This window comes from Ovis canadensis, chromosome 10 (assembly GCF_042477335.2).
Source record: "Ovis canadensis isolate MfBH-ARS-UI-01 breed Bighorn chromosome 10, ARS-UI_OviCan_v2, whole genome shotgun sequence".
In the NCBI taxonomy this organism is placed as follows: domain Eukaryota; kingdom Metazoa; phylum Chordata; class Mammalia; order Artiodactyla; family Bovidae; genus Ovis; species Ovis canadensis.
In genome coordinates, this window is record NC_091254.1 from 49,831,184 (window position 1) to 49,849,574 (window position 18,391).

At 37.7% G+C, this 18,391-nt stretch overlaps 2 protein-coding genes and 1 non-coding gene across 8 annotated transcripts in view; 2 read left to right on the plus strand and 1 right to left on the minus strand.

Moving 5' to 3' along the window:
* Window positions 1-3,627, plus strand: part of ZDHHC20 (zinc finger DHHC-type palmitoyltransferase 20) — a 59,417-nt gene extending 55,790 nt beyond the window's left edge. For 4 of the 6 annotated variants that reach the window (XR_011259462.1, XR_011259463.1, XM_069601684.1 and 1 more), the window contains one exon: window positions 223-3,627. Coding sequence is in view for 1 of the 6 variants with exons in the window: in XM_069601686.1 (XP_069457787.1) it covers window positions 223-230 (8 nt within the window). In the remaining 5 variants the exon portion in view is untranslated. The remainder of the gene's footprint in view (window positions 1-222) is intronic. The other 2 variants (XR_011259464.1, XM_069601685.1) reach the window with 2 other exon arrangements.
* On the plus strand, window positions 2,794-18,107 carry SKA3 (spindle and kinetochore associated complex subunit 3). The gene is made up of 9 exons (XM_069601682.1): window positions 2,794-4,946; window positions 6,830-6,891; window positions 7,002-7,167; window positions 8,962-9,361; window positions 11,734-11,816; window positions 13,889-13,974; window positions 15,133-15,315; window positions 16,671-16,798; window positions 17,078-18,107. The coding sequence occupies exons 1-8, from the start codon at window positions 4,421-4,423 to the stop codon at window positions 16,794-16,796; spliced, it is 1,632 nt and encodes a 543-aa protein (XP_069457783.1). The 5' UTR covers window positions 2,794-4,420; the 3' UTR covers window positions 16,797-16,798; window positions 17,078-18,107.
* Window positions 15,806-15,877, minus strand: TRNAE-UUC (transfer RNA glutamic acid (anticodon UUC)). Its single transcript has one exon. It is a non-coding gene; the product is annotated as a tRNA-Glu (tRNA).
* Window positions 18,108-18,391: the final 284 nt, after the last annotated feature.

Consider the following 18,391-nt stretch of genomic DNA (forward strand, 5'->3'; position numbering starts at 1 on the left):
AAAATGCTCATGTGATGGCTTCAGGGAGACAGAGTCAGAGATCTGGCCCTTGTCTCAGCTTCTAAAAACCTTTATTATTAAGAGCATATTAGTAGAATTAAAGTATTTCCTTTCTTGTTATATTAGCAGCTTTATACCTTAGCCCAGAGAACTGTTTAATCAGTCTTATTTTCAGAAATATAAAATCAAGTTTTAATAATTCAATTGTCTTTGGTTTTGTAGGTTTATAAAAACATATTGTGGACTGATATTTTCTGTTTTATTTGCAAGAAAATGATCAATGGGTGAAATAATTGAAGTATAAACGAAGATATATTTTTTAAAAAAGGAAACCTTTGTACAGATTGCTGGATCCACAGAAGCACTGCTCCAGAGCGGGAAGATGCCTTAATCTTAAATGAGCCCATTTGTTCAGCGTTGACTCACAGCTACAAGAGACTTCATTTTCCTTTGGAAGTAACATTTTCTCATAATAACATGAGATGCCATAATATGAGCTATCAGGTCACATGTTAACATGACATATGCATTTTTTTTGATAAGTGGGTTATATTATTAGAGTTGTTTCTTAATTTCCATATAAATTTTCACTCTAGAAACACAAGCTAAAAACTTAAGTACATCTAGGTCAGTAAGGTGGCTGAAAGTGAATAATAATATGCAAATTACTGCTGCTTATACTGTGTAAGAAAAAATAACTGCTTTTTTTAAAAAAAATTTGGTGTTTGCTAATTTATAGTTAACCGTTTTATACTTTTCAACATTTTTAACAAAGATTTTTTTATTGTTGGCTATAAATTAACACTCAGAAGGATTTAGATACCTAAATATAATCATTTGGAGCACATTTGTCTAATTCATTGAAGGCTTAGTTCAACCATTAATTAAACCATGTGTAGTTTTGTGCCCAAGGCTTAAAGAAAATTTGGCATTGTAAGAAATTTATTTGTGTTTGCTTTTAATGCACTTTTTTGTTGAACTTTCATGGGTATTTATACGGGTAGGGAAACAAAGGTTACATGTGCTGTAGAAATACTGGACACAGTAGGATTGAGTTGAAGTGACTAGAAGAAAAAAGAAAGAGAAGCTATAAGCAAGCTGTTAAAATATGTTTTCAGAGTGTTACCTGCTGTTGGCTTTCAAATTTCAGTTTTAAGACTGAACTTTGCTTTGAAACTTTTTACAATAATCCCATAACAGCTTAGACATCAACTTAAAATGCATTTGAACGGAGGGTAAAACTGTTCAGTAGAACAGTTAACCCTAGCCACTGTCAAGAAACAAATTCTCACCTGAGCAGTCATTCAAAACTTCCATTCTCTTAGAGGTGGATTTCACTTTTATATGCAGGATTTTAAATCTGACTTCCTAACAGCAACCCCTTTCTGCCTAGACGCTTATTAACCCCTTTTCCTTTTGAAGTCTAATGTAAGTGACAGAAATTGCTGCATTAACTCTAAAGATTAGAATTCATATCCTATAAGGAGAAACAATGTATTGATGTTACTCCTGTTTATACTGTTCAGTCAAAACTAAAATGATTGATTGCTGCTGGAAGTGGGTAGATTTTAACCAGCATCTATCCCAGTTAGCAAATATCCCAGTTAGTTTTCTCATCTGTAAAATGGGAGTGGGGGAAGGTCTGTTATAAATGATTTGGATGGGACAACCTTTAATATTCTTCGGTTTCTAATTCTGCACAATACCTTACTTTACATTTGTCCAGCAAATATTTTTGGACGCCAAACAGTATACTAGGGATAGCTCTGTAATTTCCATCTATTGCAGGTTTACAGTTTACAGGATTTGTCTTAACTTCATGGGCTATATTACTCGATTTTAAAAGGAAGTAATTTTTCCCCTTCGAGCTAGAGGAATGAGTTAGCTTTTGAAAATACAATTTGGAATACTATAATACGGCTTCTACCTTTATTTCAACACGGTAGTGTTAATAATCTTGATTCTAGAAAATGTTTGAGTTAAGGGGTATCAGTTTCCAACCAGAAACATCACTTTAGTCTGGCAGTTTGCCTATTATAAGGAAATGGTAAATGTTTAAATGTATATGCCTGCTTTCAGAAATGTCCTCCTGGTACTTCTTATGGACATTTCTATATTCAAGTCAAAAGATTTGCATGCACCTGATTAACAACTGAGGAAACTTAATTTTCCCCTTAACCTATCTCGGTGCTTTTTGGTGTTTTTGTCTTTTTCAGTTCTTTCAATTTCTGTCATGTAACATCATCTTTTTTTAATAACATAGTATACACCTTTTCAGAAATTTTCAGCTAAAGCCTTTGTTACCTTTGGTTTAATTAATTTATGGCCAATGTCTGCCACATTTTAAATAATAATTGACCAAGTTTATTCATACTTGTTAATGACTATTCAGCAAGGGCCTGCAGCGGGATGGGAACCAAGGAAAGGCTGTCTCCTTGGTATTTCAGCTGCTACAGATCAGTGCTGCCAACCTTTGGGGTGAAATAGTCAAAGTGAAGCCCTGTCAAAGTTTATTAGTAGGATCTTTGTTGTTTCAAGCACTTGAACAGTTGTGACATTTAAGGAAAGTAAAATTGAATTTCAGGTCTTGCCATTGCCATTAAAAACAAATTAAAACAGGAAACTTGGTTTTACCTGGGTACGAACTGACTTGAATATTCAGTACCTGAGACATCTGACCACTGTCACTGTGCCAAACCAAAGAGCAGCTGCAGCTTAGTGGTCACTAAACTTGCACTACTTACAAAAGCAGTTTCATCTTTGCATGTGGAATTTTTTAAAAAATCCTTTTACATATTTAGTGGTTATGACCCAGTGTGTCCTAAGTTAATTGAACTTAGCTTAAATGAAATATGCAGTTTACTTGAATTTTATTTCTGTTGGAAGCAGATTTTGACTGTTTGTCCCATTGCTTAAATTACAGATTTTCAGCTATGTGAGATTTCCCTTCCATCATATTTAAAGCAGATGCATATAAGGGCTTAGTGTTAGGATCTGCATGGACAAATGACTTACAAATATGTTTTGCTTACATGTTGTTCTAGGACTAGCACTGCTATCAATGCAAAGTATTTTTAACCTGTTGAGAAATTAACCATATTTTTACATTTCAGCCAAAATAAAGACCATATTTAATATTCTATGATACAGCTAATATTAAACCTGAAATCGTTTATGATCTGAACTGTATTTTCCAATTTAAATTTAAAATGCAATATAGATTCAGAAAGGTCCATATTTTTCTAACGACTTCACTTTATATTTTGTTGAGTTGCATAAAGCAGCAAGGAACTGTATTTGTATTAAAAGCTTCAGAAAGTGATTGAGTTTATCATATTTGTACGATTGCAGATGAGTCTATGCCCATAGATGGACACTATTTTAAGGTGATCATTAATGTTTTTATATGGAAGAATTTGGAATACAGTTTGTTTTTACTTATCAAGTCCCATAAGTCTTGTATTTGTTTCTCATGAGTGTAACCCTGGACCATGACTTTGGTATCTTTGCTTTTTTGTCTTTGGGTGGCCTAACCTACATTAACGTGAAAGTTGAACATTTTAAAACTATTCTCCCGAAATCATGATGATGATTTACTTTATTAATAAATAAATTCCTGTATTTGAACAGTTGTTGTTATTGTTATAAACTGATATTTACAAAGTGAAAGAATAGCTATGATTTTTGCCATCTTGAAAATCAGGTAACATACAGTGTTGAGTTAAAAATAAGAATCTACTAATTTTCTACTATTTTCTAAATAATAATCTAATAACCACAAGTATTGACTGTGACAAGACTGTAGCTTACCTAGGCCAAAGATATAGATGGATTTATCAAAAAAGCTTTAATTCGAAAAAAAAAGAAAAGCTTTAATTCAGCTTTTACTGAACATAATTTTCAGTTGTCCACTTTTAGAGGTAAATCTCGGTAGAAAACGTTATTTCCATGAGTCTGTTTAACTGAAAAAGCTCGTTTTTTTCCATTTGCGTTTAGTCAGTTATTGTTGACAGAGGTACGGCTGCGTGATCAAGCCCCAACAAGAACCTCACACCGACGCCCCAAAAGCACAGTTGGTAGCTTTATTGCGGCTTCGTAAAAATGACGTTTGTGTCGCTTGTGACGCAGGCCATGCCCCAACCGTCCCTCAGGGACGAACGAGACCCGACTGCGGGCAGTGGAGCGTGCGGGGCCGGGCGCCAGCGGGGTTCACGGTCAGGACCACCTCCTGGTGACGTTGAGGTGGTCGAGTTGGTCCTCCAGCCGACGGTGCGCGGGGAACTTGGCGGCCTGCGCCGCCTTGAGCGCCTCGAAGGCGGCCGCCCTGCGGGCCGCCGCGTGGCCGCGCTCCTGCTCGGCCGTGAGGAAGGGCCGGCTCAGCCAGTAGTGGTTCTCCGCTTCTATCTCCAGGCGACGGATCATGTTCTGCTTCGCCAGGGCCGACACGGTCCGCGGCCGCCGGTGCTTCCCGATCCACTGCCGGCCGGGGATGCGGCCGCGGCACAGGAGCGCGGTCAGGAACATGGCGCCTGTCGAGGGGAAAAGAGGAGATGACTGCGCGCTGGACGCGGGAAAAAGGATAGGGGAGCCCCGCGGCCTCCCGCAGGCCACCTCGGCCCGCGCCGCCCCACTCACCAGCCGCGCGTCCGCGCCGCGCTCCGCACGCCGGGGAACGACGCCGGAAGTGGGATGCCGGAAGAGCCCGGTCCGACCCACTGCCGTTTCCTCGCGTGAGGCTTCACCTATCGCGAGAAAGGCCGTTCGCGGCTACGGAAACCAATGGCGCTTCCGGCGCCGGAATTCAAAAGGCTGTGAGCTCTTAGGCGGGGAGCCGGCCTCTCCTATGGATCCGATCCGAGGCTTTTGCGGGAAGCTGCGGTCTCTGGCCGTCACTTTGGACAGCGAGACGGCCCGGCTGCAGCGAGCGCTGGACGGAGAGGACAGCGGTGAGTGAACCGCAGGAGGGGCGGTGAAGGGTGTGAGTTGCCATCCCGGGGGGCGGGAGAGGTCTTCAAGTCCACAGAGTGTGTGTAATAAAAACAGAACCAAAAGAGGAAACGTGTCGTTTCATAGCAGCTTCTTCGCACTGTTCTTGACACGTGGAGTGACTTTCAGCTGAGTTCAGTAGACCAGTCGTACCCGACTCTGCGACCCCATGAACCGCAGCACGCCAGGCCTCCCTGTCTGTCACCGACTCCCGGAGTCCACCAAAACCCATGTCCATTGAGTCGGTGATGCCATCCAACCATCTCATCCTCTGTCGTCCCCTTCTCCTGCCCTCAATCTTTCCCAGCATCAGGGTCTTTTCAAATGAGTCAGCTCTTCATAACAGGTGGCCAAAGTATTGGAGTTTCAGCTTCAACATTAGTCCTACCAATGAACATCCAGGACTGATCTCCTTTAGGATGGGCTGGTTGGATCTCCTTGCAATCTCAAGGGTCTTCTCCAACACCATAGTTCAAAAGCATTAATTCTTACGCGCTCAGCTTTATAGTCCACCTCTCACATCCATACATGACCACTGGAAAAACCATACCCTTGACTAGACAGACAGACCTTTGTTGACAAAGTAATTTCTCTGCTTTTTAATATGCTGTCTAGGTTGGTCATAACTTTCCTTCCAAGGAGTCTTTTAATTTCATGGCTGCAGTTGGCATCTGCAGTGATTTTGGAGCCCAGAAAAATAGAGTCAGCCACTGTTTCCTTTGTTTCCCATCTGTTTGCCATGCAGTGATGGGACCAGATGCCATGATCTTAGTTTTCTGAATGTTGAGCTTTAAGCCAACTTTTTCACTGTCCTCTTTCACCTTCATCAAGAGGCTTTATAGTTCCTCTTCAGTTTCTGCCATAAAGGTGGTGTCATCTGCATATCTGAGGTTATTCATGTTTCTCCCGGCAGTCTTGATTCCAGCTTGTGCTTCTTCCAGCCCAGAGTTTCTCATGATGTACTCTGCATATAAGTTAAATAAGCAGGGTGACAATATACAGCCTTGACTACTCCTTTTCCTATTTGGAACCAGTTTGTTGTTCCATGTCCAGTTCTAACTTGCTTCCTGACCTGCCTACAGATTTCTCAAGAGGCGGGTCAGGTGGTCTTTGGTCTCACTCAGATCACCCACAGTCCTAGTGTCTGTATTTTCCCCAACAATTCGTATTGCCTACAGAAATGCTAGTACTCGACACTGCTTTCTAATAAAGCAGAATTCTCCACCATTGACATTTGTATTAGTTTCTTTTTTTAAGTTTTTGGAAGAGTAGTTCAGATTTTGAAATTATTTTGTGTGTTGTAATTGTAATATGCCTTAAAATATTGCACCCTGTAGGCACAGACTCCTTTTACTTTAATAATGTTGTCGATAGTTTTTCAGCCATTTCAAAATGTTTGTGCTTGTGACTGTGAAAACAATATATGTGTACAGCAGAAAGTTTGAGGTAATGGGAAAGTAGAAAGAAAATCTTTGCTACAACTTCACCACCAGAAGACACCGCTATTAATTTTTTTTTTGTATTAATTTTCAATAGCTTTTCTACCATTCTTACTTTTCGATGTTGTTTTGTTATATTTTACTTTGTTTACATGGTTGAGATAATGCTATAAGACAGAATTGTATGAGTGGTTTTGGATTTTTAATATACAGCAGAATTGCTTTCCATAAAGCTTTACCTGCTTATCATTGTAGATATGTTCACTTTGAAAGTTCATCAAACTATATATTTCTGTACTTTTCTATATAAAGATTTTATAATTCTAAAAAATTTATATTTTCTGTTTTCTTATTTTTCCTCCTTTTCATTGTTACACTTTTTCCATTCAATATTTGTATTGAAGACTTTGAAGACTGTCCAATGAGAGTTCTACATGACCTTAACTCAGAAGTACGAATTCTAAAGGTATCATTCCTACAATATTAATTTGTCATTTTTATGTGGTAATTTTTACAAAATTATAAATAGACTTAGTCAAATGTTAAATTAAAATGTACTTTGTTTCTTCATGAAAGGATGATGTCAATATTCTTCTTGATAAAGCAAACTTGGAAAGTCAAGAAAACATTGGTTTCATAAAAGCAACAAAAATATTGATGAAAAAGAATTCAATGGATATCATGAAAATAAAAGAGTTTTTCCAGAAGTATGGATATATTCCACGTGCCAAGAAAAATTCAGGTGTGAATAACTAGCCTTTTATAGCATTTGTTTTAGTATTAAAGCAGCATAATTAAGACTACTATAGGGTTGGCCATCGTTTCTAGTCTGATTCTGCCATTGTGTGATAGACATTTGATCGTTATTCATCAGTCCCTGTGTTCTGGATGCAGTGCTGATTGGTAGTGCAGTGTGAAGGCAGTCCTTGCTCTCCTTTACAAATGCTAGATGAGAACCAATACAGTGCTGGATGAAAGAAGGATACAAGATAAATCTACGTGACTTAAGGATAGCTGGTTGTTGGTTAGTTTTGACAATAAGTAGCTGAGAGACCCCCCTTAAGCCATGCTATTTCACTTTCTCGCTCTCAGTTTCTTCCTCCGTAGAATGAGAAAATTTGAGCTATGTAAATTCATAAAGTCCTTTTTAGTTATAAAATGCTGATGACGGGTAGGAGAACATGGTGGTTTAGAATTTAGAGGCAAACTGCCTGAGTTCAAATCTAATTTCAGTACTTACTAGTTATATTCATCTTTGACCAGTTACTTTGTACCTCGATTTGTCGTCTCTAAAGTAGAGATTTTGTTTGTTTTCTGACCCCACCAGGGCCACAGCCCTGAAAGTGCTGAGTTCTGACTACGGGACCACCAGGGAAGTCCTATAAAGTAGAGATGTTTAATAGTAGCTACCTCTAAGGTTGCGTAAGAATTAAATGAGACAGAATTTGCTTAGAACGGGACATTGTATGCTAATCATCCATTGTTAACTATTGTTGTTAGTGTTATACCCATACCTGTAAGGAACTAATTTCAGTATGCTTCAGTATCTTCATTTCTGTTATGAAAATGATCTTTGTGTGTAAATAAAACATTAATTAGATTCAACAAATATGTACATACATGTTGAGATATATGAAAGGTAAGTTAAACAGTCTGCATGATATAATGGAAAGAATTCAGTTGACTTTGGTGTGAACAAGTTGACTTTGGTTACTCAGAAACTGGTTCCACTAGTTACTATTACATGTAATAGTAATTTCTCTAAATTACTTTTCCTCACTAGTGAAATAGAGCTGCTAATAAATACCTCCCTAAGAGGTAGTAATAATGGTGATGACTTTATTTTATTAAACTCATCGGTGACAGCCTTGTAATCAATTCAGCAGTAGTTTTTCTGGTAGTTCTTCTGACGTTTCTCAGAATTAACAGAAAGCACAATGACAAAACACAATTCTGAATCAGCAGCTCTTGCAGGGCCAAAAGCCAGGAAATCAAAGTTTTTATAACCTTTTTTTTTTTAATGGTGCATCCTTCAGATTTAATATGTCGTGGCTTATGCACACAAAAACAAAATCCTGTCCTAGTTCATTTCAGCTGCCAATTAAAACAAGGAACGTAATGTCTTCAAAGAAAAAGTGTGTGCCTCTTCACTTCCCTCAATCTGTTGGATCTCTTAGTTGGTCAAGTAAATGTACAGCCTAAACTTACCCCTTTTCTCTGCCTGTGAGCCCAAAAGATTCTGACAGGGATCAATAGAGTTAGGCTTAAGAAATTGCAGTTTTGTTTGCGGGTATTGATTTTTCATCTTTGAACAGTTTACTTCCCTCCTCTGATGTATCATTAAGATGAAATATGGAGATATAAGCGGTACATGTCAGAAAGTGAAAGGTACAATTGAAATTAAAAAAACAAGAATATTTTCTCCTTAGAAAATAAAGAGAGAGCTTTTGCTGACTGGGGACATTTCAGATGGAGCTGTTCTATGTGGTTGTAGTATATGACATTTTCTAGTTTGATGCTTGATTTTTCCTCTCAGTGGATGAGCAAGAAGTCACTGACTCTAAACCAGAGTCCAGTGAATGTGAACGTCCTGAGATGCCTGACGTGAAAGACAATTTGTTGGATTCTGCTGCTGCAAGCACTTCTGTTCCTGAGAAGTCACCACGTAGTCCACAACTTTCTGATTTTGGACTTGAGCGGTACATCGTATCCCAAGTTATACCAAACCCTCCCCAAGCAGTAAACAACCAGAAGGAAGAGCCAAAAATTTTAACTCCATTGTCCAAACACTCACTAGTAAAAACTCCAAAATGTGCACTAAAGATGGATGATTTTGAGTGTGTAACTCCTAAATTAGAACACTTTGGTATCTCTGAATATACTATGTGTTTAAATGACGATTATACAGTTGGACTTAAAAATGTGAAAACTAACAGGTAAGCAGCTTTCTTAAAAGAAATATTTTATCTAACTTTCTAAATCTTTTGTATTTATTGATTTTTTCCCCCTAGAAGAAATCTCTCTCAGACAATACCTTTTTTTCAAAGGTTTCCAGATACTTCGTATTGCAAACCTCTGAATCACCAATTCCATCAGTAAAGTGTGAACTATTAGTTTCCTTTGTTTAGAAGAAATAGAAGATTTTGAATAAGTTTGAATAAGAGCCTGAAAACACTTGGTATTTGATGGGAGAGACAAGAGAGGATAAAATAAAACCTAAAATTACTAAAACAAAAAAGGGATTGTTTCCATATGGAAACTTGGGAAGAAAAGAGGATCTAGGATAGAGCACAGATTTCTGATTTGTTGCCTGAGATGATGCTCAGGAACCAAAAGAATACCTGCAGCGTGGGGGTCCCTGGAGAAAAATGACAACCCACTCCAGTGTTCTTGCCTAGAAAATTCCATGGACAGGAGCCTGGTGGGCTACAGTCCATGAGGTTGTAGAGTTAGCCACGACTGAGCACAGCTTGGGGGTAAAGGTGTTGAGTTTCTTTACATGTTGGTTTTGAGGTACTCTTAAGCTTAGGTATTGAAATATGAATTTGAAGCACAGTGATGAATGCCATGCTACACTGAAGAGATATGGGAGTGATCAGTATAGAAGTGGTAATTAATGTTAAAATGAAAATACCACATATCAAAGTACCACTCTTAAATGCATATCTTTAAGAACTGTAGTTATTAAAAAAGGAAAATAAACATTCAACTCAAAATGTCAGAAAAAGACAATTGGAGAAAAGAGACAGGAGTATTTGGAAACTCATAAAATACAAGCTTCCTATGATTCGAAAAAAAAGTAGGATAATTCCAATAGATGACAAGAATTTTATGAAATTAGACACCTGTTCTTCATTTAAATTGTTTAGTTAACTCTCAGTAAAAGGATACTTCATTAATGTAATAATGTGAATATCTAACTTAATGGTGAAACTGTCACCATTATTAAACATCACTGGTTTTATTTTTTATTTTTTAATATTCTTAATATTGTAGCCAATGTAATGAGATACAAAACAGAAATAAAGATTACCGTGATGTATTTCTAGGCCATGTTTTGTACCTGGGCAACTTGAGAAAGGCACAGCTGAAATCTGTAGAAGCTGATGTAAGATTTATTTTATATAATTATGAGACAACTACTTAAAATAATATGCATTCCTATAATTTATTATAACTAGTTGGTAAATACAAGGGAAAAGTCATTAAAATTCTCAACAAAAAAGTAAAATACTCCTGCAGTTGTATGTGAAAGACCTATACGAAGAAAACTACTAAACATTTGTAAGTTAAAGGGAAAATTAGAATGAAAATGTATACCATGTTCCTTAGCAGAATGACTGAATATTACTAAGATGTTTAATCGTATCAAGTTAATTTATGGATATCATACAATTAAAATAAAACCTTAGGTGTTTTTTTTTTTCCTCTAAGGTGGAGCATAAGGGATGTGTGAGAAAACTATTCAAATGATTTGGAATAATAAAAAGTAAGGATAACTAAGAAAATAATGAAAAATAACAGTAATGAGGGGATTTAACTTACTGGTTATTAAAATATATAAAGCTACAGTAAGTAAAACAGTATAAAATTGTGACAGAATAGACCTATTGCAGAAACAGCCAGGAAACAGCCTCTAATTTACCTAAGAATTTAATATATTCTGAAGATGTTTTTCAAGTAAAGATTATTCAGTAAATTACATTAGGACAGTTTGTTAATTGAACTATTTTATTGTATTCAGTGATGTCCTTTTTTATAACTATATTTCGGACATCTGGATAATTGGCTAGAACAACTTTAATAAGATGGCAGAGTCAGTCTAAAAAATGTTCTTAGTCTCTATATTGGTATAAAATTCCACTTTATGATTTTGAAGCCAAGAGCTAACAGTTTCTATATTTGAACCAAGAAGTTGAACTCACAGCTTTCCTTGAAGTCAATTTTTTGTGTGTTTTTGGATTATGTGGCATGCAAGATCCTGCTTCCCCAACCAGGGATCCAACTTGCACCCCCTTCAGTGGAAAAAGCAGACTCCCAACCACTGGACCACCAGGAAATTCCCTAACTCAAAAGATTTTTAACCACTTCTAAGTCAAAGCTGCCAATACAAAATAGTTTTTAACCTTTTTTGAGCTATGGATATACATTTTAGAAAAAGAAAAGAAAAAAGATTTCCATGGAATTTATCTTCCATAAAACATAATTGAATGTCCAGACTTAATGATATATAATAAGATTAAATAATTTTCCAGAGATTTAATATTAACTTTTTTTAACTCTAATATTTCCCTATGAATCACACCAGTGAGACCAAAGAAACAGAACCAGTGCCCAATGATAATGTCTTTGCCACTCCTGGCCTCATAACCCAGCCGTTGGGAAAAAATAGTAAGTATGAATTTCAAGTTATTTCTCAGCCATACTCTTTCCAGACTATCTTTGTACAATAAATGGTCCTATCACCTAAAACATTCTAATAGCCTTCTGCATCTTCTCGGTTCATAATACTGAATTATATAAAGTACCATTATTTGAAGTACCATTCCATTCAGTTTCAGTATGATTTCATACAAAAGAAATACAGTTTTCTGTTTTTCACACTCTTCCTGATTCTATTCAGTGTTTTTGAGCTTGTTTGTTAACATTTTAACTTAAAATATAAATATAGTATGTTTTTTTTGTTTGAATTTAGCTTCAGCTTATTGATTAGAGTTCTAGATTATCTTTCTTACATAAACCACACCCAGAATACATCAGCTATCATTTCAGATTTTGGATTTTTTTAATAGTAGAAAAACTTAAAATATTTTCATTTCGTATTTTCACATTTGTCCCAGCAAACGTGAAAACATTGGTTTTTATGTAAATATGAAATTTAAAATCCTAGAGTTTTATGATTTTGAATAATTATCTATAATCTAAAATTCTCTTTCAGTGCTAACTTCACTGACTTCTTACTAAATTAACAAGTACTGATGGCATAAACAGTTTGAAAAAATACAACTGACTCATAGTAAGCTGAGCTCAACTTATAAGAGCATGATTATATTAATCATGCTCTTTAGAGGCCTTTAAAAAAAAAAAGGTTGAACCACTACCTCTTTCACACCACACTCAGAAATCAATTCCCAGTAAACTGTAACTTTTTAGAAAATTATAACGGAAGATATCTTTAAAATTCTTCAATATATTATCAGCAATATCTTTTATGGAAGGAACAGAATGCTTAGGTTTATCCATTAATAATTTGGTTAAGTGTAAGCTTGTTAATAGAGCCATATTTTGTTTCTTAAGGGATAGTTGTTGTTTAGTCATTAAGTCATATCCAACTCTTTGTGACCCCATGGACTGTAGCCCTCTGGGCTCTGTCCATAGGATTTTCCAGGCAAGAATACTAGAGTGGGTTGCCATTTCCTCCTCTTCCAGCAGATCTTCCTGACCCAGGGATCAAACCTACATCTTCTGCATTGGCAGCCATTTTCTTTACCACTGAGCCACCTGGGAATCCCTTACTTAGTCTAGAAAATGCTAAAATGATACTATAGAGTGGCTGTTTTGGTGTACTGTCTCCAACATTGTTTGAATTCCTGTTTCTCCATCTTTCCAGCATTTGATGATTAGACTAGATAAAATTTTGCCAGTTTAATCATTTTGCTAACATACTTACTTTTCTCTCTGGTATTTAAGGTTTCTTTCACACTTTGTTACAGACAGCAAATCTCTCTTTATGCATGGTTTCTAGTATCTCTTTTTTGTTCCAATGGCTGTTTTTCCATCCCTGACTAATCAAGTAACTTGTAGTTATTTACTGTAGCTTTAGAGTAAGTCCTAATATCTTGGAAGGCAAGTGACCTTCCTTAACCTCTTCCTCCTCCTGTTTCATCTGCAAAAATTTGATTTTCCCATAAAGGTCTTATACAATTTTTAATAGATTTATATGTAGGTATATTTTGTTGCTATTGTAAAATATATTCTTTTTCAAATACAGTTTTTATTGTTTGTAGAGCTTACTAGAACTGTTCATTTTTGTGCATTACATTTGCACCTTGCAACCTTGCTAAACTTTTATTAGTGCAAATCCCTGGTGACTCAGATGGTAAAGAATCTGCTTGCAATGCAGGAGACATGGGTTTGATCCCTGGGTCAGGAAGATACCCTGGAGAAGGGCATGGCAATCCACTCCAGTATTCTTGCCTGGAGAATTCCATGGACAGAGGAGCCTGGCGGGCTACAGTCCATGGGGTCACAAAGAGTTGGACATGACTGAGCGACTAACACTTTGAACTTTGAATGATAATTATATTGTGAATATGACAGTTTTGGTTTTTTTCCAGTCAAGTACACACTAAAGTTAGAATATTTTAAGTTATTAAACATAAAGTGCACAGTTGATACTGACATTTTGTAACAGTTACAGTCTTTTAGATCTGCATTTTCATGTCCTTGTATGTGTCTTCTAGATGCTGAGCACACACACTCTCCTTTGGCACCTACATTCTGCACTCCTGGTTTGAAAGTCCCTTCTACAAAGAGCAGCACAGCTATGGTAAACACCCATCCCTGGTGAATCAGACATACTATTTCCAGACTCAGTCTGTTTAGAATACATAGGCTGCAATAGCCTTAGGGAGTATATTTAGTATTTCCAGAGGATCATTTGGCAGCATGTATCCAGAGCTTTCCATTTTTCTCACACCCTTTAACCAGAATTTATTCTCAGGCATTTTGGGACAGAGATGTATAACAGTAAAGGTATAGCATTATTTATAAGAGCAGAACATGGGAATAAATGTCAAATGATAAAGAGGGGGAAAAAGCATATTAAGGAAATCCATAAGATCCAATGTCATGTGGAAAGCATGTTTTAAAAAAACAGATAAGAACATAGAATGTCTTCAAGAAAACTTTAACGATGTGGACAGTGATATGTGTGTGTATGTATACATGTACACACATACACATATATTTTAAGGAAGAATAATGGATAGAAACACCAAAATGGGTGATTCTTATAACACCTTTTATTCCACAATTTTCCCAGTGAACAAATGTACTAGGTACGCAAAATCTCATCCCTGTGTCAAGTTGTTAGGCACACTTAGACAACTAGTCTGGTAGCGGGGGCTGTCAGTGGATCCTCCAGCATTGATGAAAATGGTCCGTACTGTGCGCTCTCCAGCTGGGAGTCCGCTTCTGAGCACATGAAATGTGTCTGGTGCAGCTGAGGCACTCACTTTCAGTTTTTAAAACTTTATTAATGTATAATTGCACCATGTGCCTTGTGGTAATCCACTGTGTTCCTGGCCATGTGGAAGGCACCCCCTCAGTGTTCCCTCTGCCTCTGGGGAGACAGGCCGGGTCAGTGGGCATGGGCCACTACCTCCCTGGCAGAGCTCATCATCACTGTGACTCTGGCTTGGCCAGGATAGAGTTGCCTGAGTCTACGCAACTAAATCTGGCTCAGCCAGCCAGTCTGCTTAGACTGCACGTGCAGCCCTCCCTCAGCCCGGAGTAATGAACATGGTACTCTGTCTTCCCCATGCCCTTTCTTTGTGTCCTTGATTGTATTTCGTTCTCGGTCAGGGAAGAGGGGGTCTCTTTGGGCCTCCTTAGAGATCCCAACAGAGCTAACAATTGATGAACAGTTTTTATCACTATATTACTTTATACCCCCATAATTTAATGATTTCTTTTTATTCAATAGGTATCCACAAACAGTTCATCGAATGACTTAGAAACGAAAGAAACTACATCATTAGTTTCAAATTCAGACAAGTGCTTTGAGAATTTTGCAGAACCCTCTTCTCCTACAATTTCTTCTTACGAGAATCTGCTCAAAACACCTACACCTCCAGAAGTTACTATGATTCCAGAAGATATTCGCCAGGTTATTATTCTAGGCTACTGTTTTGGTTTTATTTTTCCTGCAAAAAGACCTGAAATGGATACAAATTGTATTAGTTATCAGGCTAATGTGCTGATATGGATCTAAATCTTAATTCTGGCCTGTTAAGGCCATCTAAGCTGGCTAAGGCTCTTCAGAGCTGAGCTGTGATGTCACTATACTTTTGTGCCCTCATAAGGCATTTTCTCCTTAATTTCACATTCTTAAATGTATTCTTAAAATATTTTCTAATGATTGTTCAAATGTGATCACCTTGGTAACCATGTCTCCCCTGAGGTTTCTGGCAAGATCAGAAATGTTATTTACCCTTCAGTTCTCCATCATTGGAGAACCTTGAATAACTTGGATCAGGGTTTCTTGAACTTGAGACTTCCAGATGTCTTGGACCTCAGTTTGAGAAGCACTTGTTTAAATATGTTAGAATATCTGATTCTTTTTTTGTGTGATCTCCACATGGCTTGCAGGATCTTAGTTCCCTGAGCAGGGATTGAACCCAGGCTCCAGCAGTGAAAGTGCTGAGTCCTAACCACTGGACCACCAGGGAAGTCCCATAGAATATCTGATTCTTTATTTGTTTTGTTTTTATTTTTTATCTGATTCTTTAGTACAACATAATTTACCAGCAGTCTGTTGGGCTGGTTTATAACAACTACCTATTCCACTAAGTAACCACTCTGATTCTTTGAGCATCCCCGCTTAATAAAAGTTAGTGTTCGGCAGTTATTGCTTAGGCAAATGGAATTCTTAATAATCATTCTAGAAACATTCCTAGCTTATGGAGAAGGAGAATACTTGGGGAAATACCCAAATGCCATTGGAAGGGACTCATCCTAAGATATCAGTAAAGCATTTGCTTTCATTTCCTGTCTATAGCATCATACACAGTCTTCAGTTTGCCATAGTGCCTCCTCTCTTTATTTCTGTGTTAAAGGAGGGAAATATTGTATTTAACATATCAGCTCTTTATGAGAAATCATAGTTGATACTTCAGGTTCTTCTTTGTATAATCTTTCCTTTGAGCATTTTTATCTATCTTTATCAGCATCTGCTGATCTTTCCTTTGAGCATCTTTGTAAAGGCTTGATTTGCTCTTAGGGCTGCCCTGCTGCTTGCTTCCTTTGACCTGTGGTACATTTAGCAGCTTTCCAGCCTGTATGCCCAAGCTCACCCTCTAACATCTCCATCTCTTCTGCACTGTGGAATGTCTGTGCTGCTAAACATTCTGCTTCAAATAACCCATATCTTCACATTTTCCTTGACCTTTACTGACTGTTTTATAAAGGCTTCAGATTTATGTTGTTTGTATGACATAGTAAAAGGAATTTGCTTTCTTTTAGATTTTATCAAAATACAACTCAAACCTAGCATCTCCAGGAGCAGTTAGAGCGGTGTCACCCATCGTGTTCCTTCCTCGGCATGGAGGACAGAATATGCGCGATGCCAGCAACAAAGAAAACTGGTGAAGGTGAGTATGTTCCCGTGTTATCTGAGGAGAACATTGAAAAGTTCACATTGGGATGGCAAGTAAACATCTGAAGTTGACACTTGCAGCTTAGGATACAACCCAGAGCTCGTGATTCCTACGTCTCCAGCTCCCACACCGGCCCCCTGGACGATGTCGCTGGGAGTTCATTTCCAATTGTATTATGAGTGTGAAAACAGGGGTCTTCAGTGTCCTGTCATTTGTCTTGTTGAAGGCTACTGGTTATATCCAACTGATATTTTTTATTGTATTTTCCTACAGAAATGATAGTGGATCCATCCTTCTATTATGGAAACTGAACAGAATGAGATGAACGCAAATCTGGTCTCAACTTTGTTTTCAACATCCCTACATTGTCCCCCTTTTGAAAAACCAATTCATGTTAAAGATGAGTATGGACACTAATACCATAAAGTGCTTTTTATTAAGTTTGATTTAATCTAACCTGTCTTGTATAGTTCAGCTGCTCCGTTTTGAAAGATCATTACTATTTCACTGATTTCAAGTTTACCCTGCCTCATGGAACTGTGTGGTTTAAGTAATATTAGGAAGCAGGATAATTTTTGAAATTTAAACATTACTGTTTGCCACTCAAATGAGGCCACCTTCAGTCTTCTCGTGGCTGGACAGTTGTTGATAGAGCTGGGCTTCTTCCTTGGGGCTAGGTCTGCCTGCTGTGTCCTCATGACTGTCCCAAGTCTTCTACACCTTTTATTTTAAAAATGTTCTTTCAGACACTGCTGTTTACAAAAGACAGCTTAAACTGATATAGGAAAAGAGGAATATATAGGCCTAGGTAGCTATACTGAAGTGGGTGTCTCAAACATTTGGACTTAAGACACTTGCCTGCTGTCATGTCAGGATGGGTGTTTTCCTCTAACTTGTCAGTTTCATGCTCTCAAATCAGCTCTTCCCAGCGCATGACTGCAACTTCCCCAGACCTCCATCTAGCTCAGCACCCAGCAGAGCCCAAGCCTCACCCTTTGGAAGATCCTAGGCATCCTCCTGAGTGGGTGCTCCTCTCTGGACTCTCAGCTATGCCTGTGGACCAGTCTCTGAGATCGACAGGCTGCCCTGTCCATGGAGCCCAAGAGCATTATGATCTAAGTCAAGCTGATTCAGCAAAGATTATCCTCTTTTATGGTTGTGCCTTGAAAGTCAAATGGGAAGACGCGTCACATTGTGTCTCTTTGTTTCGTCAGAAGATTGTCACTGAAGAACAACTTATTCTTTGTTCTAGTAACTACTGAAGTTATAATTCAAATTTTGCTAAATAAAATGTTAAATTCAAGATACTTAATCTTGCTTTTCAAGGTAAGCTCTTGTCAACCTTATAGTATATGAGGCTAACTCCTGAATTGTATCAACCTTTTGTACAGTTTACCGTGGCTCTGTATGTAAGTCCACAGAGTGGATAGGATTGCTTAAGGAGGAGTGAGTATATTCACAGTATACTAAGGACTGAATCCTGGAGTTCTCATTTTAGAAGATGGAAAGAGGCAGAAAAATCTAGCAAAAGATGGAGAAGCAGCCAGGGAAAAAGGAATAAAGTATTTCAAGGAGAGTGATCAATTC